Source organism: Agelaius phoeniceus, chromosome 15 (genome assembly GCF_051311805.1).
Source record: "Agelaius phoeniceus isolate bAgePho1 chromosome 15, bAgePho1.hap1, whole genome shotgun sequence".
Taxonomy (NCBI): Eukaryota; Metazoa; Chordata; class Aves; order Passeriformes; family Icteridae; genus Agelaius; species Agelaius phoeniceus.
In genome coordinates, this window is record NC_135279.1 from 2,372,028 (window position 1) to 2,391,390 (window position 19,363).

General features: G+C 47.8%; 1 protein-coding gene across 1 annotated transcript in view; it reads left to right on the forward strand.

Annotated features, from left to right (window-relative positions):
* ERGIC1 (endoplasmic reticulum-golgi intermediate compartment 1) overlaps positions 1-19,363 on the forward strand; it is a 55,705-nt gene that overhangs the window by 26,101 nt on the left and 10,241 nt on the right. The window contains exons 3-8 of the mRNA XM_054643028.2: positions 1,926-1,998; positions 11,266-11,360; positions 12,018-12,142; positions 14,427-14,531; positions 17,585-17,645; positions 18,697-18,797. Coding sequence (XP_054499003.2) covers positions 1,926-1,998; positions 11,266-11,360; positions 12,018-12,142; positions 14,427-14,531; positions 17,585-17,645; positions 18,697-18,797 — 560 coding nt within the window. The remainder of the gene's footprint in view (positions 1-1,925; positions 1,999-11,265; positions 11,361-12,017; positions 12,143-14,426; positions 14,532-17,584; positions 17,646-18,696; positions 18,798-19,363) is intronic.

The window sequence follows — 19,363 nt, forward strand, 5'->3', positions numbered from 1 at the left end:
GCCCTGGTCACCTTCTGTGTCCTGGCAGCCAAGACTTGGGAGCAGCTGTGTGCCCATCTGAGGTTTCTCTTCAGGATTAATATCCCTTCTTGCTTCCTGGTTTCCTACTGGTCTTTGGGGTTTTTTCCTCTCTTTCCTCATCCTAGCTAGTGAATAATAAAGCACTGGAATGCCCTTCCCAGGGAGGTGGTGGAATCACCATCTCTGGATGTGTTTAAAAAGACTGGAGATGCCACTGGGTGCTATAATCTGGGTGAGGTGTGAGGGCATAGGTTGGACTTGGTGATCTTAGAGGTCTCTTCCAACCTCATTATTCTGTGATTCTGTGATTTTTTGGCATCTGTTAATCCATTGCATTTTAGAGTGGGCCAATAAATGAATCCACAGTTGAAATTACTCTGATGAGGAAGGGGAAGCAACGCATTTCTCTTTCCTCAGAGCTGGAAGAATGAGGCACAAGGCTTTAGGTCACTCAAGGCTCTGTCTCAGTACTTGCCCTCAGCACCTCTTTCCTTCCCTTGCCTCTCACAATCTTTACCAAGGGAGTGATAAAATTGTTCCCAGCCTGTTGTTACTTGAGCTTCCCAAAGGAATGGGCAGCCAGGCTGTGCAGGTCATGTGGAATAAAGTTGAGGAACGTGGCTTTTTTTGAAAAAAATTGTATTTCTCAACCCTAATTAGTGGTCATTTCACAGAGGGCTGTGCTGGGATTGTGCTCTGGCTGTCAGTCAGTTCCTGCTTTGCCTTTCTGTGAGTGATTTGTGGTGAATTTGGGTATTGTATTTAACACAGGGACACACTGCAGCCCTGTCCCCTTGAGCTGGCCCATCCTTGCCTGCTCCAGTCATCCCTGATCCAGAGGATTTACAGCTCTGCTTCCTTCCAGCCCCTGCTGTGTGGGTGACTGTCACTGCTGCTTCAATGTCCCTGCTCAGGGGTTGGAATAATTTCCTGGTGAAGAGCAAACAGTAAAATTCCAGCTACTTTGGGTTCCCTCCATGCAATTCCAGGTTGGAACTCCTCGGAATTGTCTTCTGGCTACCTCACAATTCCTTCAGTGGGGATTTTCCCTCTCTGCAGGGTCAGCAAATGGAGAAATGAGAGAAGTCAGGCACTGGCTGCACAATTCCAGTGTTGCCATTTCTTTGCTGTCCAGCTCTGAGGTGCTTTACACAGAGCTTTGGAACCTGACAGAGCCAAAATGTCTCCTCATCCCCAAAACACAGTGTGAGGGGACTGTGTCCTTTCAAAGCAAGGAGGTGCTGGTTCTTTCTGCCTTCTGGAGGTTTTAATAGTGATAAAATTGGGAGCCAAGGCTCCAAAGAAGTGATGTTGTCAAGAAGAGGGAGTGCTGGCAGACCAGCATTGTGTGCTGAAAAAGGAGAATGTGGGAAGATGGAATTCATGACAGAAAAAAGTGGCCCAAAAGTGGAAGATATTCCTGTTCTGGGTCATTAATTATTAAGCCAAGGGATTCTCATATTTTCACTGCAAGAGGCAAAGAAATTAAGATGAGGGTTTTCTAGATAATCTTGCCTGTGAGCAGAATTAAGACATGCCTTTGGGAAGTCCCAAGGATGGGGATGCAGTGGTCAGGATTTTATGTGAATGTGAGGGCTTTTATTTTTTTTTCTTGTCTACAGAATCTTTTGGTGTTTGCTCAGTGGGAAAGACACACGTTGGATATTTATGCATTCATAAAATAATTGAATTTTTAATGGTTCCACAGGATGTTTGGATATTGGCATGGCATTGAAGTCACTGCTCTGGTGGGCTCCTCTTGGTCATGGACTCTAAAAATTGTTCATTCTCAGTTGTGCATGGGTGGCATATCCATAGGGGCAGTGATAAGGCTGTGTGAAAACAGTTTTTGTCTTTGTTACACATACAAAACTAACCTTTTCCTCTCCTTGCCTCTGTTCCAGTCTCTGTCTGCTGCTGTCTCTTCATATTGTTTCTCTTCCTGTCTGAGCTCACTGGATTCATAGCCACTGAAATGTAAGTAAAAGTCATGTTTTCCCCTGTTTGTGTGCATGTGAATCTTTACAGCTTTACTGTTATCTGAGAGAAATATTCCTGTAATTTCACTAGGTCATTTAGTTGCCTAATGGGTTTGGGATTCCTTTAGGTTGAGTCCAAATTCTCAGACAATCATTCAGCTTTTTAATTTGCCAAAATTAATAGGCAAACTTGGTTCTGAACTATTTTTGATAGAGGAAGCTGTTCCAGACTTGCTTGATCCTTTATTAGATGCATGCTGGATTGCATAATTAGCAGCATGGAGAAATGGATTGCATAAAATAAGAATTATTAATTTAATATCAATAATTGCTTTTTTTTATGATGTCAGAGCTGAATCTCTGATTCATGCGGGTAGTTTTATTAATGTGTGAATTTTCCTTCTTTTGTTGAGCCTTACTAGGAAACCTTATTCACAGGTTTTGTGTCTGAGGACAAGTTGCCCCAGGTGGTGTCAGCTGTGAGAAAATGGAAATAATTTCTATTTCTAAAAATTATTCATTGAACAAGTATGAAGTACTTATTAACACCGAGTTAATCAGAATTTTATTTTTTCCCTCCTGTTCTCATCTTCTTCCTGCCTCAAAGTAAACTTTTAGTAACTCTTAACACATCTACCTTTGTTTTGGGCTCGAGGAAACCTTCTCCATCACCCTGCTGATGTGGCAGTGAGCTCACTGAGTGTGAGGCACAGTTCCTGGGCAGTCGGGAAGGGTGGAACTTCTGTCAGGCTCACATGATGGTCCTGATAGCAACAGATGTCAGTGCTGAGCTAAAAGGCTCTGAAACCTTGCTTAGATTGACCATTTTGATAACCAAGAGGCTCTTGCATTGTTTTTGTGCAGCTCTGTCTTGGATCAAGAGTATAATTTCAGGAATAATGTTAAGGTTGACTAATGTTTAACTGAAGGCAGGAGTGTAATCAAGCTCGAGATCGTTTTTTGTGCCTGTTGCACGTTTACTTCAGAGATGGTATCTCACATTTCTTGCTTGCTCACAGTTTCTTTGACTTCAGTTCTGTGTGTTTGCTTGTGAAATCCGGGGTCACCTTATCAGCCACTTCACAGAGCTGAGTTTCCTTGGGTTTCTTGTTTTAAAAAACAGAAAAGCCAGACAGGCTGCTTCAAGTAAAGCACTGCTTTTTTCTTGCTCTCCTCATAGATCTCATTCTCTTGTCTGGTTTTCCTTTTTCTTCCAGTTAATGCTTTACAGAGGAATTAGTAATATTTACCTAGTTTTGACCCAGTTATTGGAGAGCACATCTTTATGTAGTGGCAGTTTCCTGACCAGAAATTCCTTTTTGAACAGCACAATTGCATAACTCTGGGGAATCTCCTTGCTTTTTCCTTAAGAAGATGATGCATTTTCCACAGAAATGTTGGGAAGTGCTGTAAGCATGCTCAGCTGACAGGTTCCCCATTAAAACCTCAGAGAGATGGTGAAGTGCCTTTCCCAGCAGGAGCTGTGTGGGCTGGAGGTGTTTGCAGGCAATAAAGCAGTAAAGTTGGAGAGGGGATGACATACAAGAGTCTGGGACAAATGACTGCAGGAACCTGATTCGTCATGGACTGTCCAACACAAAAGCTCACACAAAAGAGGAGGAAAACCTCCTTCTGGTGAGTTACAAGTCACCAGACTCTTGCTGGGACTATTCACCCCCAGCAGTTGTGAAAAGGCTCTCGCAGAACACCAGAAATACTTCAGAAAGTCACATCAAGTCCTTCCCAGTTCAGCGGCTTCGAAAGCAGGAGTGAACTTTTATTTTCCATTTCTTACTCATTGGTTTCTCTTCTGAGAAACCCAGTACAAGTTGTTGTGAGCCTCTTGTGGTTCCCTTTCAGTCAGGTATTACTGGCAGTGAGTTGTGAGGCAGCAGAGCCTCATCACTGGGAATAAGAATTGGGAGCTCTGCGTGGTTTGGAACTTGTGAGAGCTCTGTGCTGCCATTAAACTGGGTAATAGCAAATAACAGGGGAAATATTGTCTCAAAAAGGTTTCTGAGTCTTGTTTTCCCATAATCCAATACTTACTGATATATGGAAGATTCCTTATATGCAAACTGTTCAGCTCTCATCAACTTTTATTGCGAGCTTCAAGGTGATTTTTAATATTAAGAGTCTCCTACAACAGATACCTCACCCAGATTGAAGTTTCCCAATGCCAGCCAGGACCTGGATGATTACAGGTGTGCAGTTACATGGGATGAACTTTCCTGCTTTGTCACTGCCAGCTGGGCTGTGAGACTGCATCACTCTTTTCTCCTTTTTTGTCATATTTCCCTTAAAGCACTTGACAGAGCCAAGCTGGGTGGGCAGAGCTGCACGATTCTGATAACAAGGTGAGCACTTGGCCTGGTGCTTTACATCAGAGACGTGGCAGGTTCCCTGCTGAGCACTCAGAGCCTGTTCCACGGAGTTGTTGTGAGTGGGGTGTGTGCAGGGACAGCTCCTTCAGGGCAGGGGTGCCCACAGGATTCCCTGTCTCACCCTCAGCACTGAGATTCCCTCGGTGCCTGCACTTCGAGCCAGAGGTTGGTGTGGTTTGTTGAGCTCGTGCTGCAACATGAGAAAAGAAGAATCTGCTGTGCACCACACTGACCCCAAACACTCCCTGGCTCCTGCCCAGTGCTGCACTTTCCTCCACGTTCACAGGAGCGCAGCAGCCTCAGTGCCTGGTGTTACTCGAAGTCTCGGTTTGGCCGCTCTTGCCCAACTTCAAAGCTGTTTTTCCTTGACCAGCCCATTGTGGTAGCATTTACAGTCTCAGCTGCTGAAGGCTTGTCTGGGTGGCAGAGAGCCAAGAAATGACACCCTCATCTCGAGGATCACAGTCATAGCCCTGAACCCAAACATTACCTGTGTGGGGAGGACGGCAGCTGTGTCATAACTCGTGTGGGCATTTCTAATGAGCGCCGGGGCTGGGGCTGTGCTCAGGAGCTGGCTCCAGTTAGGAAGTCAAACCAAGACACTGCAGGAAGCTCATGGAAGAGGTAACACACTCCAAAGGCACGTCCTCTTCTGCTGCTGACGGGTTTCCTGGGGAGACCAGCCCTGAGGAGGGTAGAAAGCTCCCAAGTTGCTCATCTTCCAGATTTATCCTGTGACCCTAACAGGCCTGTGAGCAGCCATGAAGGAAATCCAAGCTTGGCACTTAGGTGGGGCTGCATCCTTCCCAGGAAAAGCACAGTGAAGGGCCGGTGAGGGAAAAGAGCTTTTTTCTTTTCTCAGTCACAACCCATCATTGCCATTAAGGGGAGGGTGAGTTTAACTCTGGAGGTCAAAGATCCTCTTGATTTTTAGGTGTTTTTAGTCCAGACTGAGAGTGACTGAAGACTTAGTCCAAACTTCAGGCATTGGAATGTCCCCATCCCAGGAGGTGTCCAGGGATCACCTGGATGTGGCACTCAGTGCTCTGGGCTGGGTGACAAGGTGGGGATGGGTCACAGGTTGGACTCAATGATCTTGGATGTCTTTTCCAACCTAAGTGATTCCATACCAAGAACCTTGATGAATCCCCTCAATTCTGTAGAAGATAAAGAAAAGGAGCTCTGTGCTCCACTTTTGAACCTCTGAAAGATGAACAGCATCAAACACTCTTGGTCCCACTGAGCCAATGACTCAAAAGGCTGAACAAATTAAGCTGAAGGGTTAAATGTGTCTGGTTTTTCCTGGGCAAAACCAACAGTTGGTCGAGTTGAGAGTAGTCTGAGAGCTAGAAATGGCTTGTCCTGCCTTTAGCAGCCTCCTCATTCCTCTGCTGCTGTGTTGCAAATCAGAAGCATAGAAATCACCCCTCTCTTTTCTAATTAACTCAGATCAGTGCTAGACGTTAATAGCTGGCAAGATGATAATCTCACTGTTTTATCACCCTAATTAGGTCATGAATTATGTCCTGTAAGATCAATGATAGTTTTCCAAGTATTCCATCATTAAGGATTAAAGATGTAATTAACTAATCTAGTCTGCCTTGCATTGGCAGCCAGGGGATGGGGCAGGAGGGTATGAATGTGGTGCTTGTGGTATGAATGTTTCTGCTCAACACTAATTCATCTGCCACAGCACACTGCAGGGAGCAACAGACTGTTCCTGGCAGTGTTTGCTTTTTTTTTTTATTAATGTAATAACAGACAAAAACCCATCTGAAGTGACAAGTTTGCTAATTGGAAAGCTGAGCCCCCCGCAAGGCAATTAATTACTTAAGCAGAATATCTGCAGTAAAATTACTGCCTTTTCATGAAAGCATAAGCCATGAATCACAGAGTCATGGAATATCCTGAGCTGGAAGGGACCCACTAGGGTGATCAAAGCCCAGTTCCTGGCCTGAAACAGGATAGCCCCAAGAAGGCTGTCAGGAGTGTGGGAGGAAGCAAAACTCCAGGAGTTTCAGGGAGCAGTGATCCTTGTCCACACTGGATTCATTTGCATGCCCAGGACTGATCCTGCAGAGCAGCAGGATTGTCACCAGACCTGTCTTCAGAGGCTTTTTATCCCTCAGCTCTCCAGAGCGTGTGGGCTGTGTTTTGTGGCTCTCAGCCCATGGAAATGGTACCAAGCAGCAGAGTGTGATCCAGCTGCAGCAGGGGTTCCTTCTGCTGCAAACCCTAATCTGGGAGCACAAGCCCAGAGGTGCCACAATTCTGTGTCCTGCCACGGAGCTGGAGATACACCTCCAGCCCTGCTGGCTCATCCATTTGAGGCAGATGAAATGCTGGAGCCAAGCAGCCCAGCAGAGCTTTGTAGGCAAAGGAAATTGGAGTTGTAATCCTGCTCCTGCCACGGACTGACCTTGAGACAGAGACTTTTCTGCAGAAGGATGTAATCCTCAGCAGCCCTGAGAGAGGTAGGCAGGTAAGAAGCTTAATTGATGTTTGTGAGGCAAGGTGGGGATTACCTAAGAGGAGGTGTTGGAGGTTTGTGCAGGGTTGCTGTGCCCTGTGTGGGCTTGCAGGAAGCGGAAGGTCGTGTCATGATGTCATCTGCAAATCCTGAGTCAAGTCTACATTGACGTCTTTCGAACCCTTCTCCTTCTTCCTGTCTCCTGGAGAGCTGTAATTCCTTCCTTTGTAGGGCAGCGTGTTTGCTGTGCTCCACAGCTGATCTGGGACAGGCACCTTCGCACTGAGGAGCTGATTGGGATGCAGGAGATGACAAATGTCACAGCAGCAGACGCATGACGCAGGAGAGAGTTTGCTGACCTGCTTGTTGTTGTTTCTTCACACAAATGGAAAAGATTTGTCTAATGCTCTCTGCTCTGGCACCACTGAAAACGTGGTGACGCAGGAATCTCAGCACTGGAGGGTTGTGTTTCAGGAAGGAGTTTGATTAGAGCTGAAAGGGCAAGTGGAGCCAAGAGGGCTCACCTGAGAAAGTCTTTTGAGAAGCTTTGGGCTTCCTCAGGAAAGAATAATTATTTTCCCTCTTAGGCATGGGGTCCTGGAGATCAGAGGGTGCCTCCTGGCAGTTGGAGGATGAGTAAAGTGCAGCTTTCTGGAGGAAGTGGCTGTATTTTCTCCATGGCTGATGACTGAGGAGGAAGCTGGCTGTGAAAGGGCGAGGAAAAAGGCTAAAACCTGAAGCAGGGCCTTGGGACAAGGAGGACAGAGGCCAAGGCAGACGTGTATAGAGAGCACCCACACAGTGTGTGAAGCTCTGGAGGGTGGATGCACTGGCCACCCTCAGATCCAAAGGCTCTTCAGCTGTTGAAGTGCTGCAGTTAGTGGCTAGAGCTGCTGGGTGGAAAGAAATCACTGTGGAAGTTTTGTTTCTGGGGAAACGAAGCTGTTGTGTCATAAATCTGAGACCTAAAGCCCAGGGAACAGGTCTGACTTTCTTTGGATAAAACCCTGGAGCCATGGCCTGCCCTCCCTCTGGCTGCTGTGGCCCCCTTGCCTTGGCTCTCACGTGCCATTGGCGTGATCTGGCCAAAGGGTCCCTCCAGCTTTTTGCGTGGAACGCTGGAAGTTTGTAAGCAGACAGGGTAAGCAGCCCAGCAGCATCACTCAGGAATGTGAAATATTTCCAAGTGGCTCTTTCTAGAAGTGAAGCAGATTCCTGATGTGTGGATCATGGAGAAACTTCCCTGCTGTTCCTCGGGTCAGTGGGGGTGAGAGGTCCGGCTCTCACCTTGTTGTACTTTCAGAGCTCTGCACCCTCACCCTCCTTCATTGTGCTGCTTTTATTCAAATATTCCTTAGCAGCAGCCAGGAAAACACCAACTCCTCCATGTTTGGAGAAGGTACACCCTGCCTTTGGAGTCACAGTATGACCAGTATCACTGCCTCTCTCTGCCTGGCCTCAGGTTTTATTTCCTTTGTGATCATCCCAGATTTACTGTTAAGGCACTGCTCCTCCTGGGACACTTTGTATTCCAGCTATAAATTAGAGTCAACTTCTTTTCTTCCATCAGAGATGTTGGTCCTTCAGGGAGAGTGGCTAGAGGGGGTAAAGAAGCTTTCCTGACATCCCAGAAGAGTGGTTAAATAGTAGGAAGGCTGGGTGCAATTTGGCTTTGTGGCCCTGGGGAGGAGGATGACAAGGGACATGTGAGTGCCAGCCCTTTGCCCCCCAAACCTGGGTGCCAGTGGTTCAGTGGAAGGAATAGCCTTGACCATGGACATTTGCATTACCTGTGAGATTTCCAGAATTCCAATACTCCAAATATTTGAGGAGAGAAATGTCCAGTTTGTTGAAAACAACATTTCTTATGAGGTTTGCCCCACCAGGTGCAGCCTGTGGTGTGTTGTCATTGTACCCTTGGTTCCCCATGGTGAGAGGGAATATCAGTGACACACAGAGGATGCACTTTGGAGCTGGATTTATCAGTTTGGGCCCTCAGCAGCAGCTGATCATGCCATGAGGAGGCAGTGGCTGGACTGGGAGGGAGAACAGGATCCAGCTGGATGGGTGCTCCATGGAAGGTGAGGCTGTAGTTGAAATGAGGGGAAGGAAAGGAAGGATCACTGTATGAGCTGCCTGATGTCTGTGCAGTGATAGACTGGGTTGTGAAATTTGGAACATGAGTTGGAGAGGGGCAGAGGGCTCCTGGGTGAGGAGGAGGAGGAAGTGGCAGTGAGCCTTGCCCAAGGGACAGGCTGGGAGCCGCTGTTCCAGTGGCCAGACTGTGGGACAGGAAACCAGTTTCCTTCTGCTGCAGCTGATGGGCTGTGTGACCTGCACAGGCTGCCCTACTTCTCTGTGCCTCAGCCATCCAGCCAGCAGCCAGGTGAGCTCAGCACTTGCCTGCCTATGTCAGAGCTCCCACGGGCTCTCTGTGCTCAGTTCATGCTCTGATTTCTGCCAGAGAAATCAGAAATTTCTTTCTCACGCACTCATCACCGAGCGGCTCCTGTGCCTTTGCTGCCAGAGCTGCATGATTCCTGACAGGTTCAGGGTTAGAAATCAGCAAATACAAACACTGACCGTGCTAGGGCTTTTCTCCAGAGAGCTGGGATGTTGGGCTGAGCTGCTGGACCTGGCTGTGCTCTGCCAGCCCTGCTGTCAATGTTCCTTGAGCCAGGAGTGCCCGTGGCACTGCTGGGCATCCCTGGGCATCTCAGCCAGCACAGCCCTGGGAAGGAGCCAGGGTTTCTGACATGGGCTGGAGCTGGGAAATGGGTGGGAGCACTGGGGCAGCACTGAGAGGTGCCTTGCTCTGGGGGATTAGTGCCCATCCTGGCTGGGGCTGCTCCTCCTGGCCCTATTTGGATATATGACTTAATCCAATCTGCCCAATCCGGCAGTAATGAACACGTAGAGGAGAGAATGCATTCCACCCAGGAGGAGAGGGCTCAGCCAAAAAGCTGCTAACTAGGTCACTGATGAGCAATCTTTCCCCTCCCTCTGTGTCATTTTTATTAATCACTTGAAAAATAGGTTGAGTAATGATTGCAAGCAACTTGTCAAGCCAATTAAAACCAGAGAAAGGTAGGGCTGTGAAGCCGAACACAAATGCTGTGCTGGTTTTAAATGAGTGTCTGTAAACCCCACTGACCTGTGAGTAATTGCCTCCAAAAAACCTGGCAGCATGTGTGTTTCTCAGTGTGAAGGTTTGTTTCTTCTGCATCCACAGGGCAAACAGTTCATCGTGGCCCAGAGATGGATCACCAGAGCAAAATCACTCTGAATCTGTCTTGTAGCTGCCTTACTCTGCTTTGACTCTTAGCATGGGGCTTGTCAAAGAGTTTAGTGCACTTTGAATGGAAAATAAAAATGCTACAGAGCACTCACTTGTTTTATTTTATGTAATTTGCCTGAATCTAAGCTCCCATAGCTTTATAATCTGCCCAGCTGGAAGATAAATTGTCAAATCTTATTTGTCGAACAGGGAAAAGAGTTTCTAGGTAATCTCACCATCATCTCACTTCAATGGGGTGAGTCTCCCCTGAGTGGATTCTCCAGGACCATTCAGCACATTCAGCACTGGGGTTGTTTTGGTTTATTTTTACGTGTTGGATGGATTGTGTGTGCCAACAATAAATGTTTATACTCCTGCATTCCTCTGCCCCTCTATCTGTGTTTTGTCTCCTGCGAGATGCGTGCCAGCACTGTGGGTGCTATGAGACAACATTACTCTTTGGGAGGCTGGTGTAGTGTGTGAGATCCTGCTGCCCAGGATGTTTCTTCCCATCTGTTTCTGGCTCAAATCCCCTTCTCCTCAATTTTAGTCACCACTTTTGGTTACCATTCATAGCCTGAAATGTGATATTAAGGAGAAGAATACAAATATGTCCTGCTGCCTTCCTCCTTTTGCTGCTGCTCTGTCAGCTGGGAGGCAATAACAAAAGGCAATTAGTGACACAAATAAGCTTTCCTGGGGGTAGCTGAGAGCAGCCTTTCTCTGGAACTATTTGTGGCACAAATGGAAAAACACATGCTTCCCTCCTGCCTAAAAGGAGTAGCAGCCCAGGGGAGGGAGGGATCAATAACCTGCCATCCTCTTCAGCATTAGGCCCTTGTTTTGTAGCACCTCTGAAACCTCAGGGTGGAGAAGGGTACAGGAAGCACAGAACAGAAATTTTGTTTTTTACTGGTGCAGAACTTGTTTAGAGCCTCCTGCACTTGCCAAGAAATCAACTAAAGCCATGATTTGCCCCCATTCCATCCTGGAGAGCTTTCCCTTCTCTCTGTAACACTGTTGTAGCCATCACACAATCAAACCTCCTCTTTCCAGTCTCCTTTTCCCCCTCCCCATGCACGTTTTTGGGTTATCAGCCCTGTGCCTGAGCCCACCTGTGTTTCTGCCCTCCAGAGTTAATGAGCTGTACGTGGATGACCCAGACAAAGACAGTGGAGGGAAAATAGAAGTGAACCTGAACATCAGTTTGCCAAACCTGCACTGTGAATGTGAGTACCTCTTCACTTAGCAGCTTTTCTTTGTGCTTTAAGTAATACTTGAAATGGGCCCAGCCTGGTACAGTGGCCCTTCTTCTGTAACAGGATGGAAATAAGTAGCTGCAGCCTCTGCCAATATCCCATTGCTTTCTGTTCCAGGCCAGGGCACCTGTTTTCTTGGACCATGTGTTAGTGGCTGATCTCCTTCACTGGCTTCTTTCTGAATCTCATTTCCTTTTTTCTTTTCTTTTTTTTTTTTTTTTTAATTTTATTTATTGTTTAATAGCAACCTTTTTGTGTCTGGGAGCAAGAAACCTCCCAGGTTCCATTTGGAGCTGTGAGTGCACCAGCTGGTTGTTGGCTCTTCCCAGGTCACCTGCCTTGTCTGCCTGAAGCTGTTCTGTTTGTGTGATTGGGAGTGCAGGCAGCTGGCAGGACATGGCAGGTGTATTTGTGTCAAATAGGCAGTGTGAAAAGTTTGGTTGCAAAGCTTTTCTGGTATAACAATTTTTGACAAAGGACATTATCACCTCAGTTTAGTCAAACGTCAGGAAAAAAGGTGTGGATTTTTTTCAAGTAAAAACAATACATGCTTTTCCTATGCAACCTTCCTATTGCTTATTTTGTTTGGTTTTTTTAAAAATTATCTTTTCCCTCCCACCCCTGCAGTGGTTGGACTGGACATCCAGGATGAAATGGGAAGGCACGAAGTGGGTCACATTGACAACTCGATGAAGATCCCTCTCAATAATGGGGATGGCTGCAGGTTTGAGGGCCATTTCAGCATCAACAAGGTGAGTGGCACTGACTGTGGGTGAGGGTGTGCTGCCTGGGGAGATGCTGGCAGGATCCATTTGTGAAAATGAAAATTTGCAAATCTGTGTCTCTCCCGCCATGTTGTGTGTGTTTATGACCCTGATCAGACGGAAACTCAAGTCAGTGTGGGGAGAGGAGGCAGCATGGCCAGACCCACAGGGAATGTGTTAGATCAGGGGTTTGCTTCACTCTCCAAAGCAGGTAATGGAGACAGAATTGCTGATCAGGGAGAGCAGCTCTGTGCAGCAGCCCCATGTCCAGGGGATGTGTGAAAACCCTACAGATGCCAAAGGGCTCCTCTGTTTACTCCTCACGACTTCTGCACCTCCAAAACCTGACTCAGGGTGGAGAGGTCTCTGGCAGTGGCTGCATCTCAGCTCTCCTTTGTTCTGAGAGCTGCAGAATGACAGGAATGTGCCCTGCTGGAGGGTGCCAGGCTCCTGCTGGGATGTTTGGAATATAGCACGTGGCCCCACGCATGCTTGCTGGGGATGCTCTGCTTCTGTCTCAAGGAATGAAATTCCAGGCCTGGAGGAGGCTCCTCTTTGGAATGGGTGTGTTCAAGATTGAATAATCTTGCTATGTAATGCTGGAGATGACTTGCTGGGGTGGGGGAGGCACTGGTGGGACCCAGTGATGTCCTAAGAAAGGCACACCCTTTATTCACTCCTCTTGGTGTACCACAGGCTACAAAATCCTCCTTCCTTCTTTTCCTCCCAGGTCGTGTTAAAGCACATCTAAAAATAACAGACAACACCTCTTGCTGGTTCTGTGGCATGGAAGTGATTGGGGATTTAAAAAGAGGAGTTTTTCCTCATCTCCAGGGCACCAGGATGGCTGGCAGCTGGTAGTCCACAAAACTGGGAAAGGGCTTCTGGAAAGTTCTTGTCCAGACAATTCCCAGAGCACAGAGCTGAGGCACCTGGGGGTTTGTGTGCTGCATGTGGTGTGTCCTGCTCACAAAGCAGCCCCAGAAGGGGGTGCAGAATGTGGCACTGAGGAGCTTCCTCCACTGCTCATTTGTGTCTCATTTAGTGGCTGGGACAGCTGTCACAGGCTGGGGAGCTGACCCAGGACTTGTGGCTCTGGAAGCCCAAATCCCTTGTGTGTGACCTGGCAGTCTGCAGTGCCTTGGCAGGAGTTGGACAGGCTGAGAGCTGAGTGGGACCTGGCCAGCCTTGGGAACCTGACCAGGGCTTGCACTTGGGCTGTCCCAGCTGCTGAGGGAGGACAGGGTGACAGTGAGATGCTGGTGTGTGCTGCTTGCTGTTTGCTCAGCTTGTTTATGACACCACTGGTGTCCACACCTGAAAGTGCTCCCAGGAGTGCGCTGCTGTTCCTCAGGTCATTAAATCAGCTTTCCTGAAAGCACATGGAAGGGCATGTGGCCTCCCATGGCCCTGCTGGTGAGGTGTCTCTGCAGAGAGCAGCTGGGCAGCAGTTGTATAACCACCCTCCCACTCCTGCCTTGGGCTGTGCCACATTGCTCCTCAGGGATGCTTCATTTCACAACCTTTTCTCAATAGGAAAATATTCTTGCACCCTCCATGTCAGTGATTGAGCTGAATCTGCTGAAGGACTTCAGGGCTAGTGACCTGAAAAGTGCATGCATGCAGAGTGGTGCCATCAGAGGGACACCAGGGCTCATTTTCTGTCTTGGAACTGAGCCTTTAGGTGAAACTTGTGCTTTTCAGTTCTTCGTATTTCCCTCCATTAAAAAAATTTAAAGGAAGGGCTCTTGCTAGATTCTGCCAAGGGGAAGATCTAGGTTAGTTTGTGTGGGATGCCCACATGGGTTTGGTGGTGGATTTTCTCTTCACATAAAGCTCATTCCTGCACACAATCTCAGAGGTAAAGTTGCTCATGACTGGTACCAGCAGAGAAATACATCCCCAGCTTCCTGGGCTGCTCTGCAGCAGTGGGCCCCTTTGCAAATGCCAGATGTGGGAGTAAGACATTGAGCAAGAGAGACAGGAATTTTATTTTAATGGGGATGAAAGACATAGCCTTAAGTGCTGGGAATCCCTGGAGCTGGGAGTGACCCACTCATCATCCCCTGGTCAGGACCATCAGCAGTGTGGGGTGCCAGGCTCCGGGGTGCAGGACCTGAGTGCGGTGGTGCTGGTCAGCTGCAGGAAGGCATCACGGATTCTCCCATCTTCCTGGATGGATCCAGGCATTCCCATGTCACACCACAGAGCCTAGCAATGCCTTGAGGGATAAAATGTGAAATCCTGTCTTCCCTGTTGTGGCTAATTTTAGGTCCCTGGTAACTTCCACGTGTCAACGCACAGCGCGACGGCGCAGCCCCAGAACCCCGACATGACTCACATCATCCACAAGCTCTCATTTGGGGACAAGCTACAGGTGAGTCCTGAAACTTCCCTGGCTCTAGGGGAATGCAGTGAGAGTGGTTTAATGTTAGACACTTTGGCTTTATGGAAGGCTTGTGTGTCCCTGCACCGTAAGCTCAAGGCTGGAAGAGTTCACAGCTGCCACCAGCTGGGGCAGGAGCAGTGTCCAGCCACAGAGCAACTGTGATGTGTTCTTCTGAAACTCAGAGTGCTTTTGGAAAACTCAGTGGGGACAGTTAGAAATGAGGGCTTGTGGCTCAGCAAAATCCTGGTTTTGGCATGAACACAGCAAACAAACCTTTCTGCCTTTGTGGAGGAGCAGTGATGCACTCAGGGAAGATGTGTGCTGGCTACTGTGTTCACCACAGCAGCAGTCAAGCTCTTTTTAATTCACTTCACTCTACTTGTATAGCAGACACCTATTAGTCAAATTTGCTCTGTGAAACACAAGTTAGACTTAGCACTGCCAATTCCCTGCTGAATGCATGCACTTGCCCAGTGGATAGAATTTCACCAGGTGCTGCAAGTTATGTAATATTACCTGATTTCTCAATAAGGACAGATTACAGCACTAGCCTACTTCCAAGGAGCTGCCCTCACAGGTGGGAGTTCCACATGTGCACACCCAGCTTGAGACTCACCCTAAACATTGCTTACCCTTAGTCTCTCTGTAATCTTCTTTCCTCAGCACAGACGTCTCATTAGTCTGCTCCTTGTACACCCACTTCCAAAGCCCTTTTTCATGCTAACAAGTCTAAGCGTTGCTTTGTAGTCTTCTGGTTCTGCTCCCGGCTCCTTTTAGGAATTATCTTGTGTGGGAACGAGGAAATATTAGCGTATAAATAAGCTTGGCTTAATGTCTGTAAAGCACACTGAGATTATGAAAAATAGGAGGTGAGTGGTAATGGGGAGTTGTGCAGCCTGCGTGGGAAATGGGTGCTCTGAGGGAGCATTCCCATTGTTTTATCATGGAGTGCTGGGGGAAGGCAGCTGGAGTGTGAATCAGCATGGAGGAGGAGCCTGGAGGGACAAGCAGCAAGTGCCTTCAGTTCTTGTGGTGAGAAACCTGTCTGGCAAACGTGGAGTTGGCTCCTGGCTGGGGCAAGTTGAGAGGAGTGTGTTCAGAGCTGAGGATGACTGCTCATGGTCTGAGGTGCTGCAGGCAAGCAGCAGCTCAGCAGCACAAATTAAAGAAGGATATCTTCCCCAAACAGGTGCTACCACGACTCAGCAAGTGTGGGGAGCTTTAAATCTGCCTAGGTGCACCTTTGAATATTTCAGGTTGTCTCCACCTGCTTTGATGTAATAAAAGCTTATATTCCTTACAGAGGGTGAGGAGCTCCTTATTCACTTGTGTCATGTGCTGGGAGTTTGTTCTTTGTGGGTTGGGGCTGACTCTGCCTCAGTGATCCACTGAGGGACAGGCTGTGTTCTCCAGAAAAACCAGTCTCTTTGAAGCAGAGATTTAAATATCATCTGGCTCTGAACGAGCTTTGAGTCTTCATCAGTACTTTGTGCACAATAGTGGCAGACTTCCTGTAGATTTTTCATCCTCATTGAGGATGAGATCAGAATGAAAACCTGCAGAATTAAAACTGATGCAGTGAGTTGCTGCTTGTCAGGGGTAACCCAGTAAGGAGAGGGATGAGGAGAGCAGGAGATGATGCCTTTTTACTGACAAGGTTAAAGCCAGGATTATTCAACACCATAATGTAGAACTCAGTAGAAATTATGATTAAAAATACAACATCTCCTATTTCCACACACCTCTCTTTACTGGGTTACCTGACAGCTGGAGGTAGGAACTCATTGGTTTGAATTTTGGTCTTGATGAGGGGAAAATCTGCCAAAAGTTTGAAGTGAACCTAAAGTCTCTTGTGCAGATATTCTGTAAGAGACTTCTTAGCTGTTCCAAGAATGGACACAACACTGTAGCCCCCTCCAGGGGCTTCTTTTTCTTATGCCTTTTACAGTGAGTGAAGAATGAGCACAGCCTGCAGATGTAGTGTGGGAATGGTGGTGGTTGTGTGAAATTCCAGCAGGGCAAAAGGCCTTGCAGAAGGATCAGCTGCTGCTTTTGCTCTGCTCCTGTTCCCAGCACCTTCCAGTGGAACTTGCTGTGATTTTGTCTGTCCAGAATTTCCTTTCTGCTGAGCAGAACTGGTTCACTTGCTGCTTCCTCCCTGATCCACTCTGTAGTGCTGGGAGCAGGGAAATGCCCATGAGGATGAGACAGACACGTGTTGAGAGGGTCTGGGAAGGAGATGGCATTGCCCTGTTGGTGAGGTGAAACTGTCACACCCCTGACCAAATCCTCACTCCAAACTCTTCTTCCCTGTTGTCTGACTTAAGGTCAGGAATTTCTGGGTCGTGGAGCTCTGTGTCCTCTCTTTGTACCTTGTGAGCAGCACAACCCCTGACCTACAGCTGCTGCCATGGGCTTTTCCCTGCCTGGAGAGATCACACATGGATGATTCTGTTGCTGGAGATCAGGCTCCAGGTCACAGCGTGTGCAGGGCATGGAAATGCTGTTTTTCTGGGCAAACAGATACTCACAGGTCTGAAATCAGCTGCAGGAAAAGCTGAAGGGGTGTCAGTGTTGGGATGTGTCCTTCCATCAGCCATCTCCGAGGCTGGGGAGTTGTACAGACCCAGCTGCCCTGACACCAGCCACCTTTAGAGGAGAAACCTGCTGAGTTTTAACCCCAGTGTGACTCCCATCTATTTCCCTTTCAGCCTGATAAAATTAATTTCACAGTTACCTCTGCAAAGCTCTTAGGAAATACCTCACGGTGAAAATTTCACAACTGGCCTCTTCCAACTGCAATTCCTTTAGCTTTGGAGTGGTTTTGGAGTTTCATCTTGTAAGATGTTGTGAAATCAGCTTTTTCACTTGGAGCCAACCGCTGTGATGATGGTCACTGAAAGATATTTGGGGTCATCTTTCACTGGATCCAGGCTTTGTTTTTTGGGAGGGTTGAATCAGGCTGGTTACAGGCTAGGGAAGCAAAGGTCAAGAGTATCAAGGCAGAGCAGAGTTTCTTCATCCTCCTTTTTGCTTTCCAGGTCCACAACGTCCATGGAGCATTCAATGCCTTGGAGGGAGCAGACAAGCTCAGCTCAAACCGTGGGTATTCCTGGGCACTGCAGCTCTCAGCCACCCTCTGCAGGAGGGAAAGCAGGGCCATGCATGCAACACTGCTGTATCCAGTGTATTTCATTCGCCTCTTCAGCCAAAATCATCCAGACATTGCTGGCTGACATTTCCATTTCCTCCAGTGCTAGAGAAAAGGCTTAGTCCAAAAGGTTCCTTTGCAGTCCTTGTGGAGTTTTTTATCCATATCCTGTTCCTGTAGTGTCCCTTTGCTGCTGTTACTTCCACCAGAACTTTGCCTTGTACTTGTGTTGCAAATTGCCTTGAAATTTCTTCTCTGTGGATGGCAAGAGGGACATTTTCATGGCCTAGCACAAAAAGGAAAATTCAATGCATGCTACAATTCAGTGTAGAGAGTTGTCTCTTAAATGTTCCGACTCCTCCAGGACATCAGTCTTGTCCATTCCTTGGAACAAAATTTCTGTGGCTGTTCCTGAAGTTGTGGTTTGGGGTTTTTGTACCTCCAGAAGCCAAATGTCATTGTGTTACACTTGGCTAGAGGATCCTTCAGAGATGTCATTTAGAATTCTGTTTTAGAACTGTTTTAGCAGACACAAAAATGGGAATGAGCCATTTAAATAATGAAAAAAAAAAGTTAAGCAGCTGTAGGAGTGTAGGAGAAGGAGGATGAGAAAGCAAGAAAGAAATGGAAGTACTCAGGTTGTGATACCTCAGGTTTTTTAGTCAAAATTATCTCAGTGGGCTGCAGCCCTAACCTCAGCCAGTTCCTGATTTAACCAGGCTGTTTGTGGTGGTGATAAGTGTTACCATTTATAGTTGCAAGCAGTTGGGAGGGTTGGGGTAACCCAAACCATGGGTGGGTTGTGGTCCTACAGAAGGTGTGGGCGGCTCCTGGTGTCACCCAAGCACCTGCCAGGGTTCTGAGCAAAGGGCACAAATGTGGCGGGTGAAGCTTTGTCCCTGCCATAAGGAGGAGGGAGTCACCCTTTTCTGTGACTTGTCCTGTGGGCTGGCTCCTTTCTCTCAGTGCTGACATGTCCTTCCCTTCCTTCCCCGAGCACAGCCCTTGCCTCTCACGACTACATCCTGAAGATTGTGCCCACGGTGTACGAGGACATGAGCGGCAAGCAGCGATACTCCTACCAGTACACCGTGGCCAACAAGGTAAAGCAGCAGCTGCCTCTCCACCCCCGGGCTCCTCTCTGCACCCCAGGGGATGCTCAGCCACCGTTCCTCCCCTCCTGCTGCTCTCTGTGCCCTGTGGGTTTGTGGGTGAGCAGTAGCCTCTGCTGGGAGAAGGAGGAACTGAAGCTCCTCGGAGTGGGGCTTTTCCTGCTGCTGCAGTTTGCCAGCCTTGGGAGGGTTTGTCAGAGCAGGTGGTGGTGCTTTCATTCCTGTTCTTCTTCCTGGTGTGCTCACCTGTCAGTTTAGCTGATGTGGATTTCTGTAGATTGTGTGGGAGGTGTTTACAGGCTGCAGGAACTCCTGTTGTGCCTGGCAAGGTGCATCTGAATGGAAATAATCCAGCTGAGCACATAAGACTTCATTTACACCTGGTTTTAGTAACTAAACAGTCTCAGTTGTGATGGAGGGATGAGACAAATAAATCAGCAGAGTTTTTAGCTTTTTACAAATGTTTTTTTCAGACATTAAGTCACTGAACTGAAGCAGCAAATATATGCTGGTTGAGTATTTCACAGTCCCTGCATTATGGTAGTGAATAATCACAG